The following is an 18218-nucleotide window of genomic DNA, read 5'->3' as shown; positions in this document are numbered from 1 at the left end:
GCACCGGCCTCCGCCTGACAAACCCAACCCCTCGGTTGAGTTCTTCCGCCATGACCTACTACGCCACTGGACAAGCGTTTGTCTCTAGGTTTTGATGATAGATCCGGAGCAGTGTTTTGCCTCGTTATACTTTTCCACGATCGCCTGCCGCCATCTCGCATTCGCTGCACAGACATTGCGCAACACCTCTACAAAGAGTCTACCATGAATAACATCTTTATGGTGCGGGCGATGCGCCTGACATATCTCTGGCTTCAGGGAGCGTTTCTTTCCTGCCGTAAACGTGGTGTCCACATGGGGCCAGACTCTTGATGAATCGCATGCTCGACTCAAGGTGAACATCGGATCAACTGATACATGCAAGAGGTGGTGTGATTTGATTGGAGAACCAAATTTACCCATCGCGCCGGTCACACTGTACCCGTGACCACTACCAAGGTGACCTTGTTACAACATTGGACTAGTGTTGACGCGTCAACTACAAGGACGAAGAATCGAGCTCGGATGTAGCTGTTTTGTGCTTGAACCAAATTACCCGCAACACCGGCTTGGTCGTAGCCTATAAGCTTTGCACACTTGCATCGCATAAAATGCTCACCATCGCCATCCTTTATCGCGTCTGGAAAGCCTTCACCTGTGAGCGACATACGGCAAACAAACAACCCCCATTCTCTCCATCACGCATTAAACGCGACAGGTCAGTCATCCTCTACTAACGCACGGTTGGGGAATGCAATGCATAATAGCCGACTCGGAAATGCTTAGCTGCTGCCTCGCTACCACATTTTCGTAAACGGCCTGTCATGTGTCTCTGATGGGGCTGCTTCATCTCCTCCTGATAAGAGTGCAGAAGCACGTGGGATGACTTATATTGCTGTGCTTAGACGAATGATACTAGGCTGGTTAGGAGAATATGTATGTTGGTAACGAAGACACGCGGTTTGTGTAGCCGCCGGGCGTGGTATAAGTAGCAAATGGGGAGTGACCTCACGTTCAAGGGTCGTTTTTGTTTGCGTGGCTCATGACGTTGAACATCTTATCTGACATGGAACACCATGTCAACAGGCTATGAATAAGTGGACGACCATATTGTTATGCTCTTATTGAATTGCGAAGAGATACTATACTGCACTTATGGCTCTACCGATTTGAGAGGCTGGTGAATGGAGATAAGCCTCTCAAAGACGATTCACGCCTGGTGCCTGGCATCTCTAGTCATGTGCCATCAAACTGTCTCAGGACTCTCGTGCGTAGCAGCATCCTCCATCTCGAGCCTCCGCTGAATCCCCTCCCATCCTTTCTTGACCACATCCGCCATAATCCTACCCATACTACCTTCGTGTTCCAGCTTTTCCACCGCCTTCTCCACGCTCACCAACTCACTTTTATAAGTCACTTCGAGCTCATCTACCCCTGTATTCTCGTGGTGTCTTGGCTCATACCCTTCAGGCTCTTCTTTGATTCTCTCCCGTAAAGAGAGGTTCTGCGGATATGGTGGTGGTGGTTTATACGCCGCGCCTGCTTCCGTCTCAAGCAGGGTTTCTAGAATAGGAGGAAGTGTCTCGGCAATGTACCAATAAATTATATATTGCTGGGAACCAAGAGGAAGGAGTTGCATGTATACCGGCTCGGCAGTCTGTGGAGGAGCATGTATGCGTGGGTGCGCTTGCGGCTGACGGTGGACAGTAGGTAGAGGCAGAAGACGGTTGCGGTAGCCAGACTGTTCACAGCGTTAGTATGTTTGTCTGCCAGAAGAGAAAGTAGATGTGGCATACTTCTTCATAACCTTCTCTCTCGGCACCTGTGCCGCTCTCTTCGCCAGCGTCGCGCCGTCCTTTGGGGAGGAAGTAGAACTTTTGTCCGCGATACACACAGCTGCATATCACAACGCGACTTGTGGCAAGATGAAATATTGCGACACCACCGCCAACTACGAATTGACTACTGTCGAAGTGTGCTGTATAGATTTCATTGTTGCTTGTTGGCATCGTTGGATTTGTTGATTCTGCTGGTGCAGGCCTATAAGTGCCTGGTTTTTATGGCAACAGGCCGCACTTGAGGTTTATGAAGCCTCTGCTCGATGAGCGGTCTTCCGGTGACAGCACTTATATTGTGAGTCAACAAGTGGACTCTTCGCTCTGTGACGGGCATCATTGAGGCTGCGATTGCTGGTGCTTGGAAAACGTGTGTCGAATAGAAGACGAGGTATGGTGGGGCGAGTGACGTTTGGCTCAACTGCACAGCAGGCAACCCCGCAGTGCTAGCGCAATTGCCACCTTTTTCCGCCACAAAATGTAGGATATTATGCAATTAATCCTTTCGCTTGTCATCGAAATGCAACCGGCCTAATGGCCCAATGGCAAGGCGCTTGACTACGATTCGTTCGATATCAAGAGATTCCAGGTTGTAAGTACCAACTTATACGCATCGTGTTCGAATGCCTTTACTAACATCGTCACAGCGACCCCTGGTTAGGTCACATCAGTTCTTTTTGGCACTTCTTCATCCATGGATGGATGAATGAATGAATGAATGTAACTCTTTTTTGGGGGCTTTATACGTTCTTGTGCGGGCTGCACAAGGGAGCCATAGACGCTGAGCCTATTTTTTTTTCTACTTTGCTTGTCACAGCCTTACCGCAACGAACGTTTTTTTCGGGAAAAAAAAAACAAATGAGAGGACAGCACGTCAGAACCCTCTACCTAGGTAGAATTGGCTCAAAGTTAGGTATCGGTTGTGCCTTCCCCCATCATTTCAAACGCAGCTTATCGACAGTGGAGATCCGAAGAGCACAGCCTACGGGACCCTAACTGCGACTCAGCGTACATCATGGCAGTAGTGTCGCTATTCATCCCATGCAGCATTTGCGATTCTGTCAGTTTACCCTTAGTTGAGGGGAATATGCATGTCTACCATGTCGTGCTTCTTGGCGGCGAGACCTGATTAGGAAGCTGGTGATGTCCAAGATATCTCGAAGTCTGGGCATGTCCTCGGTTGGCCGTTGAACGACACTCCACATACTTGTTATGTACTAAGCGGTAAAACCACTGCGATATCCCCATTGGAGGCAGTAAAATGAAATCGCATCGTTGCATCATCATTCACTTGGCTCCCAATGCCTGATAAGGTTATGACAAGGTTCAGGCAGTATATAATGTCTCAAGACAGATCGTGCATAGTACCGAGTACGCCATACAACGAACGGTCAATCGATATTCACCATGAAGTGGACCAACATATTGCTAGCCACTCAGTTAGCAGCAGCATCTCCCTTCCAGTCTCGAGACAGCTCTGCAACTCACAACGCGGAAGTCACGTATAATGGCTATCACGTTTATTCGGTTACACCGTCTTCTGCTGAGGAGGCTCGTGAGATTAGTATACTTTTCTCCAAGTACCACACTCATCCCATTCGCGAAACCCTTTCCATCGCCGTTCCGCCTGAAGAAGTAAGCTCTTTCAATGCCTTAGGTCTCAAAGCACGCCTCGTGAACTCCGATCTTGGCAACTATATACGCGCTACGGAAAAGAAACCAGTATACAAGCGAGGCTTGCACGGGCGTGGCGAGCTACCAGATCTCTCCTGGTTCGACACCTATCATCCATACGCCGACCATCTTCAGTACTGGGATGATCTTGTCAAGGCATTTCCCAAGAACTCGAAGAAGTTTCCCATTGGAAAGAGCTCCGAGAATCGAACGATCTATGCTTTCAACCTCTATGGAGACGAAAAGGACGGTCACAGAAAGCACAAAGCAGAGAAGCCAGTCATTCTCTGGCATGCCACAGTCCACGCAAGAGAATGGATATCCACCATGGGTAAGAATGTACATGCCAACTGGGACATAACAACAACTAACTGTCACAGTAATCGAGTACTTGGCATATCAACTGATTGACGGTTACAAGAAAGGCGATACCAATGTGACCGCCTTCTTGGACTACTACGATTTCTACCTCGTGCCCTTCCACAATCCTGATGGCTTCCTGTACACACAAACAAATGATCGACTCTGGCGAAAGAACCGTCAGCCGCGTCCGAATATCAACACCACCTGCATTGGAACTGACGGCAACCGCAATTGGAAATTTGAGTGGGACGCGGAGCCGCCAGAGGGTGGGTCTACACCAGATCCTTGTGGCCAGACGTACCGTGGAGAAGCACCAGGCGACACGCCCGAGAATGAAGCCATGGATGGTCTTTCAGCTAAACTTTCACAAAAAGGTGCTGGAATTCGTTCTTTTATCGACTTCCACTCGTACAGTCAGCTCATTCTAACTCCCTATGGATTCTCGTGCGACCCGCTACCAGAAACCCTTCCTCGCATGCTCGAGGTTGCTGGTGGCACAGCAAATGCTATCATGGCTGCTAGCACAAAGAACAGTACTTACGAATTTGGCCCTGGTTGTCAGATCCTTTACTTCTCTACGGGTAACTCGAGAGATCACCACTATGCTGTGCACGGCGCAAATCACTCGTGGACGATGGAGCTGAGTCCTCAGGACCAGGCCGGTGGTGGGTTCGTGCTACCACCCGATCAGATCTGGCCAGTTGTGAAGGAGCAATGGGAAGGCCAGAAATGGCTGTTGAATGATGTATGGGAAGACTAGTTGTTGTGGCTCGAGAATGTCTTTAGGATGCTGCACTCTGATGCGATAATGTGCTTCGTCCATCATGGCTCAAAAGCGTGCTTCTTCGAACGCGAGAGATATGATCCGATCGAGAATGAAGTCTTTATGACAATCTAACGCTATGCTCATGTTCTCCGTAGCCGAAAGACGCAGTCGTTACTTGATTGTTCTTATCAAAAGTTCGTCAGGAGAGAACACGTCGTTAACTGTGTTCATTCTAGAGGAACGTTGGAGCGAATAGACATGTGAGGTGAGCATCTCAGCACCATTGCTTCTCCTCCAAAGCGGATATACCTTTATCGAATATACGTTATGACCGTCATCCTGTTTCCTCTGAATTCTCATAAAGGGAAGCAGCTCATGAAGCGGTGTGATGAGGAGCCAAGTATGACGGTCTTTGCAGTGAGGTACTAATCCCAGGCGCCAGCCTTCATCTTTCTGGTACCCCGGCGAGCATTATCTGGCGTTTCCGCAAGCTTCTTCATTCACTCGCACCAAAAAGCGATTCTGTCACAACCTCTGTATGACCCTGAACAACGTGTGGCCAGCGAAGGGGTTGGTTATAGGACCGGATTGATTCGTTCGTGGTACGTAGATCGCATGCGTGACGGAGGATGGCGGTTTGGGGTTTGCTGAACTATCCTATGCCTAAAGAATATCGCAGTATCAGTTCTTCGATGCCTCCGGAGCCTTGGTTTAAAACAGGACAAACTGTATACCTGCACTAGTAATTGGGTAGTTAGCAGTTCGGACTGCGGTGGGTCAGGTAGGGCAACGGATGGTAGAAGGCAAGCTCGAACGTGGACTTTGCCTCATAATTTCCGCTTCTCGTGGTACAAATAGCCTGTAGGCGGGCGAAACGATATCGCCATGGTGGTGAAAGCTTGACGAAGCTCTGCAAGCCCATTGTTTCCCGGAGTGAACGTGGAAAGCTTATGTTGCATTGCAATGACGGTACCGGGTGGGTTTCGAGCGAGTAGGTCTCAATCCTGAAACAAACTTTCTTTCAGCAGAAATGCCTAGTAAAGCAAGGGTCAGCGTAGGATGCCGCGACAGATTCCACGTCGGTAAAGGGCGGCGTATGAACGATTCGAAAGGCTGTCCCATGATAGTTGGGTGGAGGAATAATGGGTGTCTATGACAGCGCTTAGTGAGGCAACGAGGGCCCATTTATGGCTGCATACAGCAGCAATGCCCAATGTGACGGTGAAGGTGATGAAGGCAGTGGCTAGCAGCGGAATGGAAGAAATGGACACGGTGTTGTGCATGATCTAGATAGTACCGTGGACAAGGCCACTATGGACTCCGCTTGTAGTGGGGCTAGGTACAGATTATGATGGCAATCTCAGTACCCCGCCAAAAGTTTGCAGTGCGGCAAAGGTGACACCGAGCCTGTTTCAGCGCGATGACTGCATACTGGGCCAGTATCCAGAAGAAGTCCATTCGGCGTGATGGTAGTAGTCGAAAATTGTGCAAAAGCAAAAGCTGTAGCGCGTAGGTGACGCGGGTACCAAAAAAGGGCTGATGGACACGCAATGACGATAGTCCCAAAGACTCGCGTGAGGCAACTGCGGCTGTGGCAAGCCCGTAGCAGGCGGTCAAGGCGGGTGGAAGGGCTCTATGGTATATGGGCCAATTAAGAGGACCCATTTTGCCTCTCTCGCCTTTGAACTCATTGCAAGTGAAGGAGTTTTCGTAGCCCAACGGGGGACTAGCGCCTAAAACTAGCACAGACCCACAGCCCTCCAGGTATATTAGCACCCGACCCCTCCATCGCTCAACTTTTCTTCTCCGTCCAACTCATACCTTACACCGCGCGCTGTAAATCTGAGTATCAAACAACTTCCCCTCACCACCACACAAACTTAAACAAGACAACACCGCCAACATGGGGTAAGTCACTCTGCCTGCCTTCCGCCTGCAACCAGTGGAGTCTCTCGACATTTGCCCACTGGGGTAGCTCAAGGCCGCCACACCTATGCCTGGTACACCTTACTAACAATGGTTGCAGTAAGGAGAAGATGCACATCAACGTGGTCGTTATCGGCCACGTCGACTCCGGAAAGTCCACCACCACCGGCCGTAAGCCCTCCCTCTCCGAACGATTGCGGGGTCAAACAACTTACATTGGGATGCAGACTTGATCTACAAGTGCGGTGGTATTGACAAGCGTACCATCGAGAAGTTCGAGAAGGTATGGCATCACTTTTCCTTTCACACGCACTGCTGCATCCACCTGGTGCTTCCTCTGAGCGCTCTGCCAAACTCTGGCTTATCGCGATGAGGGGCATTTTTGGTGGTGGGGTTGTGCGGACTTTTACGCGCTAGCGCTAGCCCGCTTGCAGCCGACATCATCACACGCCATGCAAGAGGAAAATCGAACACCCTACCCAGGCGACTACATGGGGAGCGTTCGTCTTCCTCTTGTTGGCGATATCATACCCTGGCGATTACATGGGGGCGTGATGATGCACATCTAACTTCTCAACCCTGGTTACAGTAGGCTAACAGCCTCATAGGAAGCCGCCGAACTCGGTAAGGGTTCCTTCAAGTACGCATGGGTCCTCGACAAGTTGAAGGCTGAGCGTGAGCGTGGTATCACCATTGATATCGCGCTCTGGAAGTTCGAAACTCCCAAGTACTATGTCACCGTTAGGTTCGTGCATCCTCCCTTCCTCAGCTCTTCACTATGCTAACACGATGCAGTATGTTTGCACCTTCCTCTTGTATCCCCTTTCATCGTGTATGCACCTTCTTCATGTATCCCCTTCCGTCATGTCGCTCGCTCCTGTCGCTGCTCAGCTCGCCCTTGCTGTTGCTGCGCTCGCTCATGCTGCCACTTCCCGATGCTCCTGCCATCGGATGCAGCATGTTCCTTCCATCATGATGCTGCTGCCTCAGGACCTGAGGAGCCTTTTATCTGCCTCCTCCTGTCCTTTGCCTTCATTCCTCAGGATCACACCTCAGCACCGCATCCGCATCATCTGCATCCAGCCTGCATCCTCCACACACACTGTCTTTCATCCACTTCAAGACATCCATCATGGAGAACTTCTTCGACCCTGAGGTTGGTTCCATCGAGTCACACCTTGATGCTGCTGGCTTTCGGCTCGTCAACCTCGATCTTCCCGACTGGTATATCAACACGAACATCAAGTCTGCCTTCTCATCGCGTGAGAAATGGGATTCCGTGGTCAGCGACACACCTCTCCAGGTCGCCCCAGGTTTGGATGCAGTGCTCTCGTCACCAGAGCCACCCAGCATCGACTTCTTCCGAGGCCTCCCCAAGCCAACCGCCTCCAAGCTATGGGCTGTGTATGCCCTCATCCTCGAGCATCTTCAGCTACAACCTATGCTCTACATTGGGTCTGGGACTCATGCAAAGGATGGGGTTCAAGGGCGCCAGACCACCTACAGGACAGGTAAAGGTGTCATACCTAAACTTGTTCAGCGCGCCCTAAATCAGGGCTATTCCTTAACTTTTGGTATGTTGTGCTGGACCAACATGCCTTCTCCACAGCAAGTTCCTCGCCTACGAGCCCGCTTCCTTGCATTGGAGGCTGTCTATACTGTGGTGTTCTGCGCGTGCGTCAAGATGATCATGGATGACGTCTTCATTCCGGACTTCTTCCTTTGGCCTCGCGAGAAGGTGGCTTGGGAGCCTGGATGCACCCACCTCTCACTATCAGAGAGCGTTCGAGCAGACCTCACCCTCACTGAGGAAGAGCTTGTCCATGCCAGGGAACTCCGCCGCCAGCGCGATGCACTCAAGACCCAGCGCTGCCGCAAGAGGAAGCGCGACGAGAATGAGGAGGTCTTCCTGAGGAACAACCTCAAGCAGCACACGTCTTGGAGCGAACGCAATCCTGGGCGCGTGAATGAGATCGCTGCTGGTGTCCGGAACAAGGCGAAAGAGCTGGCGCGCTTCCGATGCGAGGTCTGTGATCACAATGCAGCCTCGCAGTATGCTCTCGATGATCATCGGCGAAGTGACGCTCATCTTGAGGCTGAGGGAAGGGGCTTCAAGGTCGTCAAGCCTCTTTCAGCTGCTGCTCTGGAACGGAGAGCATCGCGTGCATCAGCTCTTGAGAATGGCACCTACTTCTGCGCGCCATGCAACAAGTACTTCTCGAGCAGCACTGCCCTCACGAGACACAGGCGCAGTGACAAGCACAAAGCCGCAGCATCGACATGACAAGCGACATGAATTCTTTTTTTCTTTTCGACAGTGAGATTTGGACGCGGTCCACCTGCTGACACCATCTAGTCGACGCCCCCGGTCACCGTGATTTCATCAAGAACATGATCACTGGTACCTCCCAGGCTGACTGCGCTATTCTCATCATTGCCGCCGGTACTGGTGAGTTCGAGGCTGGTATCTCCAAGGATGGTCAGACTCGTGAGCACGCTCTCCTCGCCTACACCCTCGGTGTAAAGCAGCTCATCGTTGCCATCAACAAGATGGACACCACCAAGTGGTCTGAGGAGCGTTACCAGGAGATCATCAAGGAGACCTCCAACTTCATCAAGAAGGTCGGCTACAACCCCAAGCACGTTCCCTTCGTCCCCATCTCCGGTTTCAACGGCGACAACATGATTGAGGCCTCCAGCAACTGCCCCTGGTACAAGGGTTGGGAGAAGGAGACCAAGGCCAAGGCCACTGGTAAGACCCTCCTCGAGGCCATTGACGCCATCGACCCCCCCAGCCGTCCCACCGACAAGCCCCTCCGTCTTCCCCTCCAGGATGTCTACAAGATTGGTGGTATTGGCACGGTGCCCGTCGGTCGTGTCGAGACCGGTATCATCAAGGCTGGTATGGTCGTCACCTTCGCCCCCGCTGGTGTCACCACTGAGGTCAAGTCCGTCGAGATGCACCACGAGCAGCTTGTCGAGGGTGTCCCCGGTGACAACGTCGGCTTCAACGTCAAGAACGTCTCCGTCAAGGAGATCCGTCGTGGTAACGTTGCCGGTGACTCCAAGAACGACCCCCCCAAGGGTGCCGAGTCCTTCAACGCCCAGGTCATCGTCCTCAACCACCCTGGTCAGGTTGGTGCTGGTTACGCCCCAGTCCTCGACTGCCACACCGCCCACATTGCTTGCAAGTTCTCTGAGCTCCTCGAGAAGATTGACCGCCGTACCGGAAAGTCTGTTGAGAACTCTCCCAAGTTCATCAAGTCCGGTGACGCTGCCATCGTCAAGATGGTTCCCTCCAAGCCCATGTGCGTTGAGGCCTTCACTGACTACCCTCCTCTCGGTCGTTTCGCTGTCCGTGACATGCGTCAGACCGTTGCCGTCGGTGTCATCAAGTCCGTCGCCAAGGCCGACAAGGCCGGCAAGGTCACCAAGGCCGCCCAGAAGGCTTCCAAGAAATAAGCGCTCTCTCTCTGGGTTGCTTGTTTCTCTTCTTTCGTCTCTAGATACCTGGTTCTGGGGATGTGGTTGCTTCGGAAAAGCTGTGATGACTTTTGAAACGTGTCATGCATAACGGTCTGGGGTCCTGGCGTCGTCCTTCCATAGTTTCCATAATGATATGAATGAAAACATGGGTGGGATATGAACAAAACCTAATCTCTAACGTATGTGACTTGTTGTTGTTGATGTCTCTACCTCACGCTTGTCTTCCACATTGTTGCGTATGCCGTGCCCATCACCGGTATCGGTTTAGTCATCTACGCCCTGGCTGAAGATGGCGACAAATGTCTGACCATGCGTCGCGCTCATGTGATGTCTGCCGCCCTTGGTATACCTGGGTCCAAATCAAATACTCTACCAAGCAACTACAGGGAGAGCAATCAATCTCCCTTGTACGGCGATACTCCACCCAGACAACTACGGGGGCAAGGTTCGGTATTTTCCCTTGTGTGGCGTGAAGGCGGCTAGCTGTATACATTGTGCTGCCGGCCCACTCTTTCGACTTTAGCGCTGGCGTGTACTCATCAACCACATGCACGTGCACCAGCGTCGCTCTACAACGTTAGATGTTCTAGCTCTCTGTACGAGCAATGTCCGCGGATCTTTTTGCAGAATTCGGGGCCGACTCTCCTTCGCATCAGCAGCAGTCGCAACCCGTCAACACGCGGACGACTGCCGGTCCACCTGCGCCATCAGAATTCAGCTTCTTCAAAGGCCTGACCAACACTCCAATCTCAGCATCACCATCGCAGCAACCTTCACACGCAGACAACAATCAGAGCTTTGTTTCCAGCTCCGCTCAAGCATCTACAAGTGAAGACAACGACGACTGGGGCGAATTCGAGGGCGGCACGTCTACTGAACCCGCTATTCCTGCCAAGCAAGATCTGTTCACATTTACATCGCCTCCAGTCTCCCAACCACCATCGAACGCTTGGAACATCAGCTCGACTACAGATGCAGTCTCCGTTTTCAAACCACGATTATCACCTCAGCCGGTAGAGCAAACATGGCAGCGAGCACCCATTGTGAAGGCCAAGAAGTCTGTCGACCCAAGCGTTTTGTTCGATGCAGAGGATGATTTTGATGATGACGACGAATTTGGCGATTTCGAGGGCGAAGAGGAAAGAAAAGCGCCCTCTGCAGCACCTCTTGCACCATCTTCAGCACTCGTAGACTTATTAGGGGATATGAGTATATCACAGCCTCAACCACCTGTCTCGAGGGGGGTGAATACTTTCGGCGCAAGTCAAGTTTTCAAGGACCAAACGGCCACGAGCAAGGAACCCAAGTCCGGATTTGGTGCTACCACTAAACCAGAACGGCCAATCCTGACACCCGCATCACCAGCACAGAAAGAAGACAATGGGTGGGATGAATTCGACGATTGGGAGCCTTCTATTCCTACAAAAGCATCAAGTAAACCCGGGATCATGCAGTCGATTAAGAATGCTGAATCGCCCACTGCGCCAGCTCCGGTACTTTCCCCTGTAGCACCAGATCCACAGCCCGGTGAATTACCCCCTACGAACGTGCCCCCGCCTGGTATGTTGCTATCGCTTTTCCCTTCTCTATTTGCGGAAGCACAAGAGAAGTTGTTCAAGCCCATGGCAGCGCAACCCTTACCCATGAGGAATAAGTTGCTGGCCGAGCCCACGACAATCGCATACCTTCAAGGCTACATCATGCTGGGAAATGTTGCAGCCCACATTATAGCTGGTCGCAAATTGCGCTGGAAGCGAGACCAACACTTGTCGCAGGGCATGCGAATAGGCCCTGCGTCGTCACGAGCAAGTTCCGGGATGAAGTTGACAGGCATTGACAAGGGCGAGAACATGAAAGAAGAGCGAGAGGTTGCAGATGTGGTAAGAAGTTGGAAAGAGCAGGTCGGGCGACTGCGACATGTCGTGTCTGGAGCAAATCAGATCAAAGCTGGTACTTTGGACCGTGGGCCAGACCTGCAAGAGACGATGCCGGTAAAGACATTGAAGCAGTCTGAAGGCGGCATACCAGCGCGCCAACCTTGTATGCTATGTGGACTCAAACGGGAGGAAAGAGTGACGGCAGCCGACATGGCCACAGACGACAGCTTTGGCGAGTGGTGGATAGACCAGGTCAACATGCATCGAGGTGTGCTTATGAGGATGCCATGGCGAAGACGATTGCTGACCGTAGGACTAGGCTGCAGGAATTTCTGGAACCAGCACAAAGACACTCTCCGACAACACTGATGGCTCGAAGCCTCGTCAGATGGCCAGATTAGGGTGCATGGGTCGGCGCACGGCATGCACAGGAGCCATGTTGAACCAATGGCATTATCCGGGGTATGCGGAGCTAATCACAGTGGCCGCAACATGCACAATTTCCTGCATGACGAGCAGAGAATTCAAAGGCCTCCATTGAGCATCTGACATCTGTTACCTCCATACTTACAGTACATAGTGATGTTGGAGAAGCAGCGGTATACCAGGTCCGTACGGACATACTATGACGACATGGGATCTCGGTCGGATTGGCGGGACGTTCACCCTGTTCGCTAGGTGGTGGATGGCGCGGCAGAGCAGCACATGTCAGAGCAAAGCCTAGCGGAGGCTTGTCGGACGGATGAAGCCAGGTCCGGCTGCGGAAGCTGGTGCGGCACAAGTAGTGGATGCTCAGCCAAAAGCATTGTTTGCCCCAGGCGTGGTACGCACCTATGGTCTATTGTGCAACCTCGCTGTTTAGCGTGCCATGATGTAGTCTTCTGGTGGTGTCCCGGCCCAGGCGGTCTGGCAGATCAGATCTGATAGCGTCGACGGCGGGTGGATCGTCTGTGCACGTCGCGGGGCCAGCTTGGGCGCAATGCAAATAACGCCGCTGCTGGCGTCTCACGTCGCATGGTGCCCGCGACGTAACTACATGCCATTCACTGTGCACACCTACTACCCATCTCTCGCCTCTGGTCTACCCCACGCATCGAATCTCTTACTGAACAGCCGTTTCCGTTGCAGGTGATATCCGCCTCCAGCCCTCAGCAACCCTGCAGCCCCCACCAAAGCCTTTGCACCACCTGCCCGCGCATCATTCCAGCCGTACCCCGGAAGCGACATATTTGCCCCCCATCGCAACACACGGGTCAGTAGACGTCAATCTGTGTACCTGTAGATCAAGAGCTAGTCATCTCGTCGTTATCCGCTGCGTCTGATTCTTTACCGAGCCGAGACAATTGCCCAAGCCTGGGAACAGGCGCTCGTACGCGTCAGGGAATGAGCAGGCCAAATGATCATGGTACGTCAAATGACCCTCCGCCCTACGTCGTGACGCCCACGACTGCCTCGACGGCTTGTGTAATCGAGGGCCCATGGCAGGCTTGGTAAGCTTGACCGCCCACAACACTGCAAGACATGTATGCTCTGCGAGAGAAGCTGGGCCGAGCCACTGCACTCATCTAGACTGCAGTATACGATAGACACCCGGCCCCAATACCTGCACTTTGCTCTGTACCGCTACCACCAGCACCTCACTCGCCACTTGCCATTGCATACTCGTGCTCGACATGGATTTGTTAGCTGACGTCCTCACCCCGCCAGGCTCTCTACCAGAAGAAGCACCCTTCAACTCCTTCGCACAGCCACAGCACCTCTCCGAATATGCCCCGCTGGTCAAGACGAAAAGCACCTCGAGCCTGCTGAACTGGCGAACGGGGCAGCCGCCACCCATCGACACGGCCAAGCGTCTGAGCATCGATGCCGGGCAGCTGGACCGCATGGCAAGGTGAGTGCAACGTGGACACAGGTGGGCGTGGAAGGAGCCTGGGCAGGGAGGAGCATTCTTCGCATTGTGGACCATGGCTGACACCCATTGCACCAGGTCGCCCATTGTGCCCGAGCATGAACACGGTCTGGGATCCTCCGGCCTCCGTCGCATCCGCCAGCAGCCAGGGCCGAGACAGTTGCAGTCGACGCAACGAGCCGCTTCGCTGAACATTGCCACACCACCAGTCTCGAGACATCCTTCCGAATCTGCGCCCACAGCCCCCGCATCCCCGACCTTTGCGTTTGGTGAGGATCTCACTCGCTTTCCCTCCGAATCCCTACACTCGTTCTCTTTTGCGACACAATCAGAGGAATTCATCCACAACCGCCAGAATGTGTTGAAGCGGTCCATCGAGTTTATGCGCGACAGGCTGGGCTGGGCCGCGACAAATCCTGGAATAGCAAACGCCCAGGCAAAACTCAGCGGCGACCAGGAGGTCCAGAGTATGATGGAGCTGCTTACACGGGCAAACCTCATAGGCCAAGACGGCACGGGAGCTCATGGACTGGGAGCGCTAGGTCCTGTAACAGGGCCGGCGGACATGTCTGGGGAGAACCCATTCGACAAGGGTTTTACAGTTGGTCGATCTGCGAGCCCCGAGAGCATGCTGGAGGTTGCGAGACCACCAGTACACAAAGTGGCTACGGCCCATGTTGCCGATACCAGCAGTGCACCAGATTCTCGTAAATGGAAAGACTTGTCGACTACCCAACTCGCCTCCGACGCGTCGAGCACACGAACAGCGGCAGCTTCTCCGCCTCCACCATCTACGCAACCCGCACGCCCCCAAAGAGCTGCGCTGAAACGAACCCTAACCGACGTTGCGCCGCTTACAATTCAGAGCCAACTCCACGATGCATTGGCGCAGCCATACCGGGTAGGAGACCAAGAAAAGATCAGCGACCTTGTATCACCTACCATTATACCAACTCTACCGCCAAGTTTCAGCAATGCACCAGGACCTCACTCTGCGGGTTCAGCACCACACGGACACGGAAGCCGACACGCTCCAGCAGCACAAGCCATCTTCACCACCGAAACAGATACGCCATGGACCATTACATCCGCAAACGACTTGGCATGCCTTGTATTCGGTGTAACGAGAGCTGAGGTTCGCAAGCTGGGGATACTGGAAGTCGTGCGAGAGGACCGTAGAAAGTGGCTCGAAAGCAAGCTCAGGGATCCCGAGGTTGGATCGAAGAACGCCCTGTCTGGGGCGTCTTCTACAATCAACAACCTCAAAGTCGGCAGTGGCGTTACTGCACGGTTACTGAGCAAGGCCCCGTCACGAGTGACGGCCGCGAGGAAAGCACAGACAGACGATGGCAGTGGATCCTCATACTACAATGCGAAGAAGACAGGCAAGCTGAACCATGAACACAAGGGCTCACGAGGCGTTCTACTTTGTGGAGATGTCATTCCGATACAGAAACGCAACGGCTCGACTGGTTCTGCCAGCTTGTGGGTCAAAGAGAAGCGAGGTAGTCTCATTTGGGTGCTTGAAGAGATTGCGGAAGATGTCGTATATATTACGGTTGACGATGTAGGCTGCGTATCCAAGGGCTGGGGCGCAACCGAAGCTGTCTTCGGGAGCGATCGGTTACGGAGGGGAATGGATCTTAAGCGACTCATACCAGGCATACCACGACTCCGGGGAACAAACACTGGGGCGCTAGACTACGATTCGATCGACGAATTTCGCAGTTACACCGCGCGGACTTCAAACAGCATCAATATACCAGTGACCGTGGAGGCGATGCCGGGCGAACCCACTTTTCGCATTTCTAGTTTCCCACACATCGCGGGCATCATTGTTTTATCATCCGACGATCTCAAAATCACAAGCTCCAATTCCGTCTTTTCATCAGCTCTGTTTGGACAGCCACGGCCCGAAGGTCTCCACGTGAGCAAGCTCATACCCGCATTCGACAAGATATTGCACGTCATGACCGATGAAGATAAGATTGAGTTGGTCGACGGAATAGTCATCCCCGAACACAGCTTCCGTCGCGCCCGTGCTCTGCTTGCAATGCGGGAGGGTAGCGCAGATGCGGCAGCCATATTCCTGCGACCAAGTGGACTGCCAGCTCTGCATCGTGACGGCTCGGAAATCATGGTCGATGTGCAAATGCGAGTGGTGAAGAGTGAAAAGTCTCCTCGATTCGATGAAAATGTCATTGAAGAAGAGGATGGCTCATTCAAACCTACCAAGGGTCCAGAGCTCGTCTACGCTTTGTGGATAACATACTCCAGGCAGCTGCATGCTGCAAACCACGGTGTTGGTCCTGTGACTCCGCTTATGTCGCGACCACCTTCGCCGCACCAACCTGAACCAGGGCAGTCAAATTTTTCAGTGCCGCAAGAGCCCGAATCACACCAATCGCAAGGAACTCCACCTGCAGTGTCACTCCTCACTCAGCAAATTCAGGAAGCTATGCGACCCAATACCCCGCAACAAATTCGAACAAAGGCAATGGCACCGCCACCGGTTTCTGCACAGGAAGAGCCACCCAAGAAGAAGACCATCAACGACTTTGTGGTCTTAGAGGACATGGGCCAAGGCGCTTATGGGCAAGTTAAGCTCTGTCGGTACAAAAAGGTCAGTAGCAAGAAGGTCGTGATCAAGTACGTTACGAAGCGTCGCATTTTAGTCGACACGTGGACACGAGACCGAAGGCTAGGAACTGTGCCACTCGAGATTCATGTGCTAGACTATCTCCGTCGTGACGGCTTCAAACACCCCAATATCGTAGAGATGGCCGATTTCTTTGAAGACGACATCAACTATTACATTGAGATGATACCACACGGTCTACCGGGTATGGATCTTTTCGACTATATTGAGCTGCGAGTCAACATGGAAGAGAAGGAATGCCGTAAGATCTTTGTGCAAGTAGCAGAAGCAGTCCATCATCTGCATACCAAAGCAAAGGTCGTACATCGGGACATCAAAGATGAGAATGTCGTCCTCGATGGCGAAGGCAACATTAAGCTCATTGACTTCGGAAGTGCAGCATATATCAAAAGTGGGCCGTTTGATGTCTTTGTCGGCACTATTGGTATGTTTCTCTCCCGCTTCTCCACTTGCGATAATCATACTAACACTCTCTAGACTACGCCGCCCCCGAAGTCCTAGCTGGAAAAGCCTATCGCGGTAAAGAACAAGACGTTTGGGCGCTCGGCATCCTCCTCTACACCATCATCTACAAAGAAAACCCGTTCTACTCCATTGACGAAATCATGGATCACGATTTACGCGTTCCATGGGTGATGTCGGAAGAGAGCATCGATCTTGTGCGACTGATGCTCGATCGAGATGTGGAAAAGAGGATTACTATCAGTATGGTGCTTGAGCATCCTTGGTGCAAGGGTGCTGGTGCTGGCAGTGGGGCTATTGGGGAAACTGTCTAAGGCTGGAGACGATGAGGGAAGAACATGTAGAACGACTTTACGATCATTTGCATACGATTGGAACAGGAAGGAGTGGGGCAGGCCAGAATAGGATTGGCGTGCTTTCAAGGAGTGCTTCTCCTTTCTCTCAATCTACACACATTGTTCACACAACTGCGCTATATGCATTACGGCATTGTTTGGTAGGGCGGGATGGAAAAAAATGAATACACATTTTTTTTTTGTTTTGTAATGGTACTTTGAATATCAACATCGTGGTGGGCGCTAGCTTGAGCCTAAGCAACTTAATGCCGTGGCGCGCATACTTTGGGGAGGTTGGTCGCTCTGCCGGAATGATGTATGGTATTGCTGACTGTCAACTAGAACGAGTCTTATTCTTATTTGCGTCTTCCTGCGTAAACAGCAGTTTTGTAGTTCCTTGAATCGGTTACAAATAACGCACACCGCCTGTTAGGATGTTTTCCAACGCGCACCGCCATTCTGTGCTAGCACCACACGCTCAGTTAATGCACCTCAGCCTCGGGCGTGGCTGAGATATCCAGCATGGCCCCCTTGTAGCACAAGAAATAGTCTCCAAGCCAATGGCGAGGCGGCGCCACAGTTGTGCCGCATATTAGGCGTCCAGGACAGCCACAAACACCCTGTATCTCAGAATAGATTGAACGCATGTGTTCGCGCGTCGTCGCGAGACGTGTCTCGTTATTTGTACTCGCGGTCCGTCATCTACGTACCGTTAGAGCTATCAAACTGCTAACTGACCGTCTATACGCTGATTCTATACACCTGGAAGATACCGTTGGCGCTTCGTCACAATGTCATCCCGAACACCAAAAAGCAAAGCCGCCAGCATATGGTCTCTTGACTCGGGCTATGGCTCTGCCACTTTGGGAGATGCCGAAGGAGTCCCTGTACTACCTTATCCATAGTCCTCCGTAACACGCAGCCGCTAATTCTGCTCAGTTCAACCA

The 18218-nt window shown here is 52.5% G+C and overlaps 5 protein-coding genes across 5 annotated transcripts; 4 read left to right on the top strand and 1 right to left on the bottom strand.

The window, feature by feature from the left end:
• Positions 1 to 1225: 1225 nt before the first annotated feature.
• On the bottom strand, positions 1226 to 1988 carry ACET3X_004173 (uncharacterized protein; the record flags this gene model as incomplete). The annotated part of the gene is made up of 2 exons (XM_069450349.1): positions 1226 to 1720; positions 1776 to 1988. The coding sequence occupies 2 exons, from the start codon at positions 1986 to 1988 to the stop codon at positions 1226 to 1228; spliced, it is 708 nt and encodes a 235-aa protein (XP_069308151.1).
• Positions 1989 to 3221: 1233 nt separating this feature from the next.
• On the top strand, positions 3222 to 4611 carry ACET3X_004172 (uncharacterized protein; the record flags this gene model as incomplete). Its single annotated transcript, XM_069450347.1, has 2 exons — positions 3222 to 3819; positions 3869 to 4611. 2 exons carry the CDS (start codon positions 3222 to 3224, stop codon positions 4609 to 4611), a joined length of 1341 nt encoding a protein of 446 aa, XP_069308150.1.
• Positions 4612 to 8934: 4323 nt separating this feature from the next.
• On the top strand, positions 8935 to 10005 carry ACET3X_004171 (uncharacterized protein; the record flags this gene model as incomplete). The annotated part of the gene is made up of 1 exon (XM_069450346.1): positions 8935 to 10005. One exon carries the CDS (start codon positions 8935 to 8937, stop codon positions 10003 to 10005), a length of 1071 nt encoding a protein of 356 aa, XP_069308149.1.
• Positions 10006 to 10634: 629 nt separating this feature from the next.
• Positions 10635 to 12275, top strand: ACET3X_004170 (uncharacterized protein; the record flags this gene model as incomplete). Its single annotated transcript, XM_069450345.1, has 2 exons — positions 10635 to 12174; positions 12226 to 12275. The coding sequence occupies 2 exons, from the start codon at positions 10635 to 10637 to the stop codon at positions 12273 to 12275; spliced, it is 1590 nt and encodes a 529-aa protein (XP_069308148.1).
• A 1014-nt stretch (positions 12276 to 13289) lies between these two features.
• ACET3X_004169 (uncharacterized protein) lies at positions 13290 to 17250 on the top strand (the record flags this gene model as incomplete). Its single annotated transcript, XM_069450344.1, has 4 exons — positions 13290 to 13311; positions 13614 to 13797; positions 13894 to 16898; positions 16952 to 17250. 4 exons carry the CDS (start codon positions 13290 to 13292, stop codon positions 17248 to 17250), a joined length of 3510 nt encoding a protein of 1169 aa, XP_069308147.1.
• Positions 17251 to 18218: the final 968 nt, after the last annotated feature.

The sequence above is a fragment of the Alternaria dauci genome, chromosome 3, assembly GCF_042100115.1.
Source record: "Alternaria dauci strain A2016 chromosome 3, whole genome shotgun sequence".
Taxonomy (NCBI): Eukaryota; Fungi; Ascomycota; class Dothideomycetes; order Pleosporales; family Pleosporaceae; genus Alternaria; species Alternaria dauci.
Note: the sequence above shows the minus strand (reverse complement) of the source record. Positions and strands in the feature narration are given on the sequence as shown.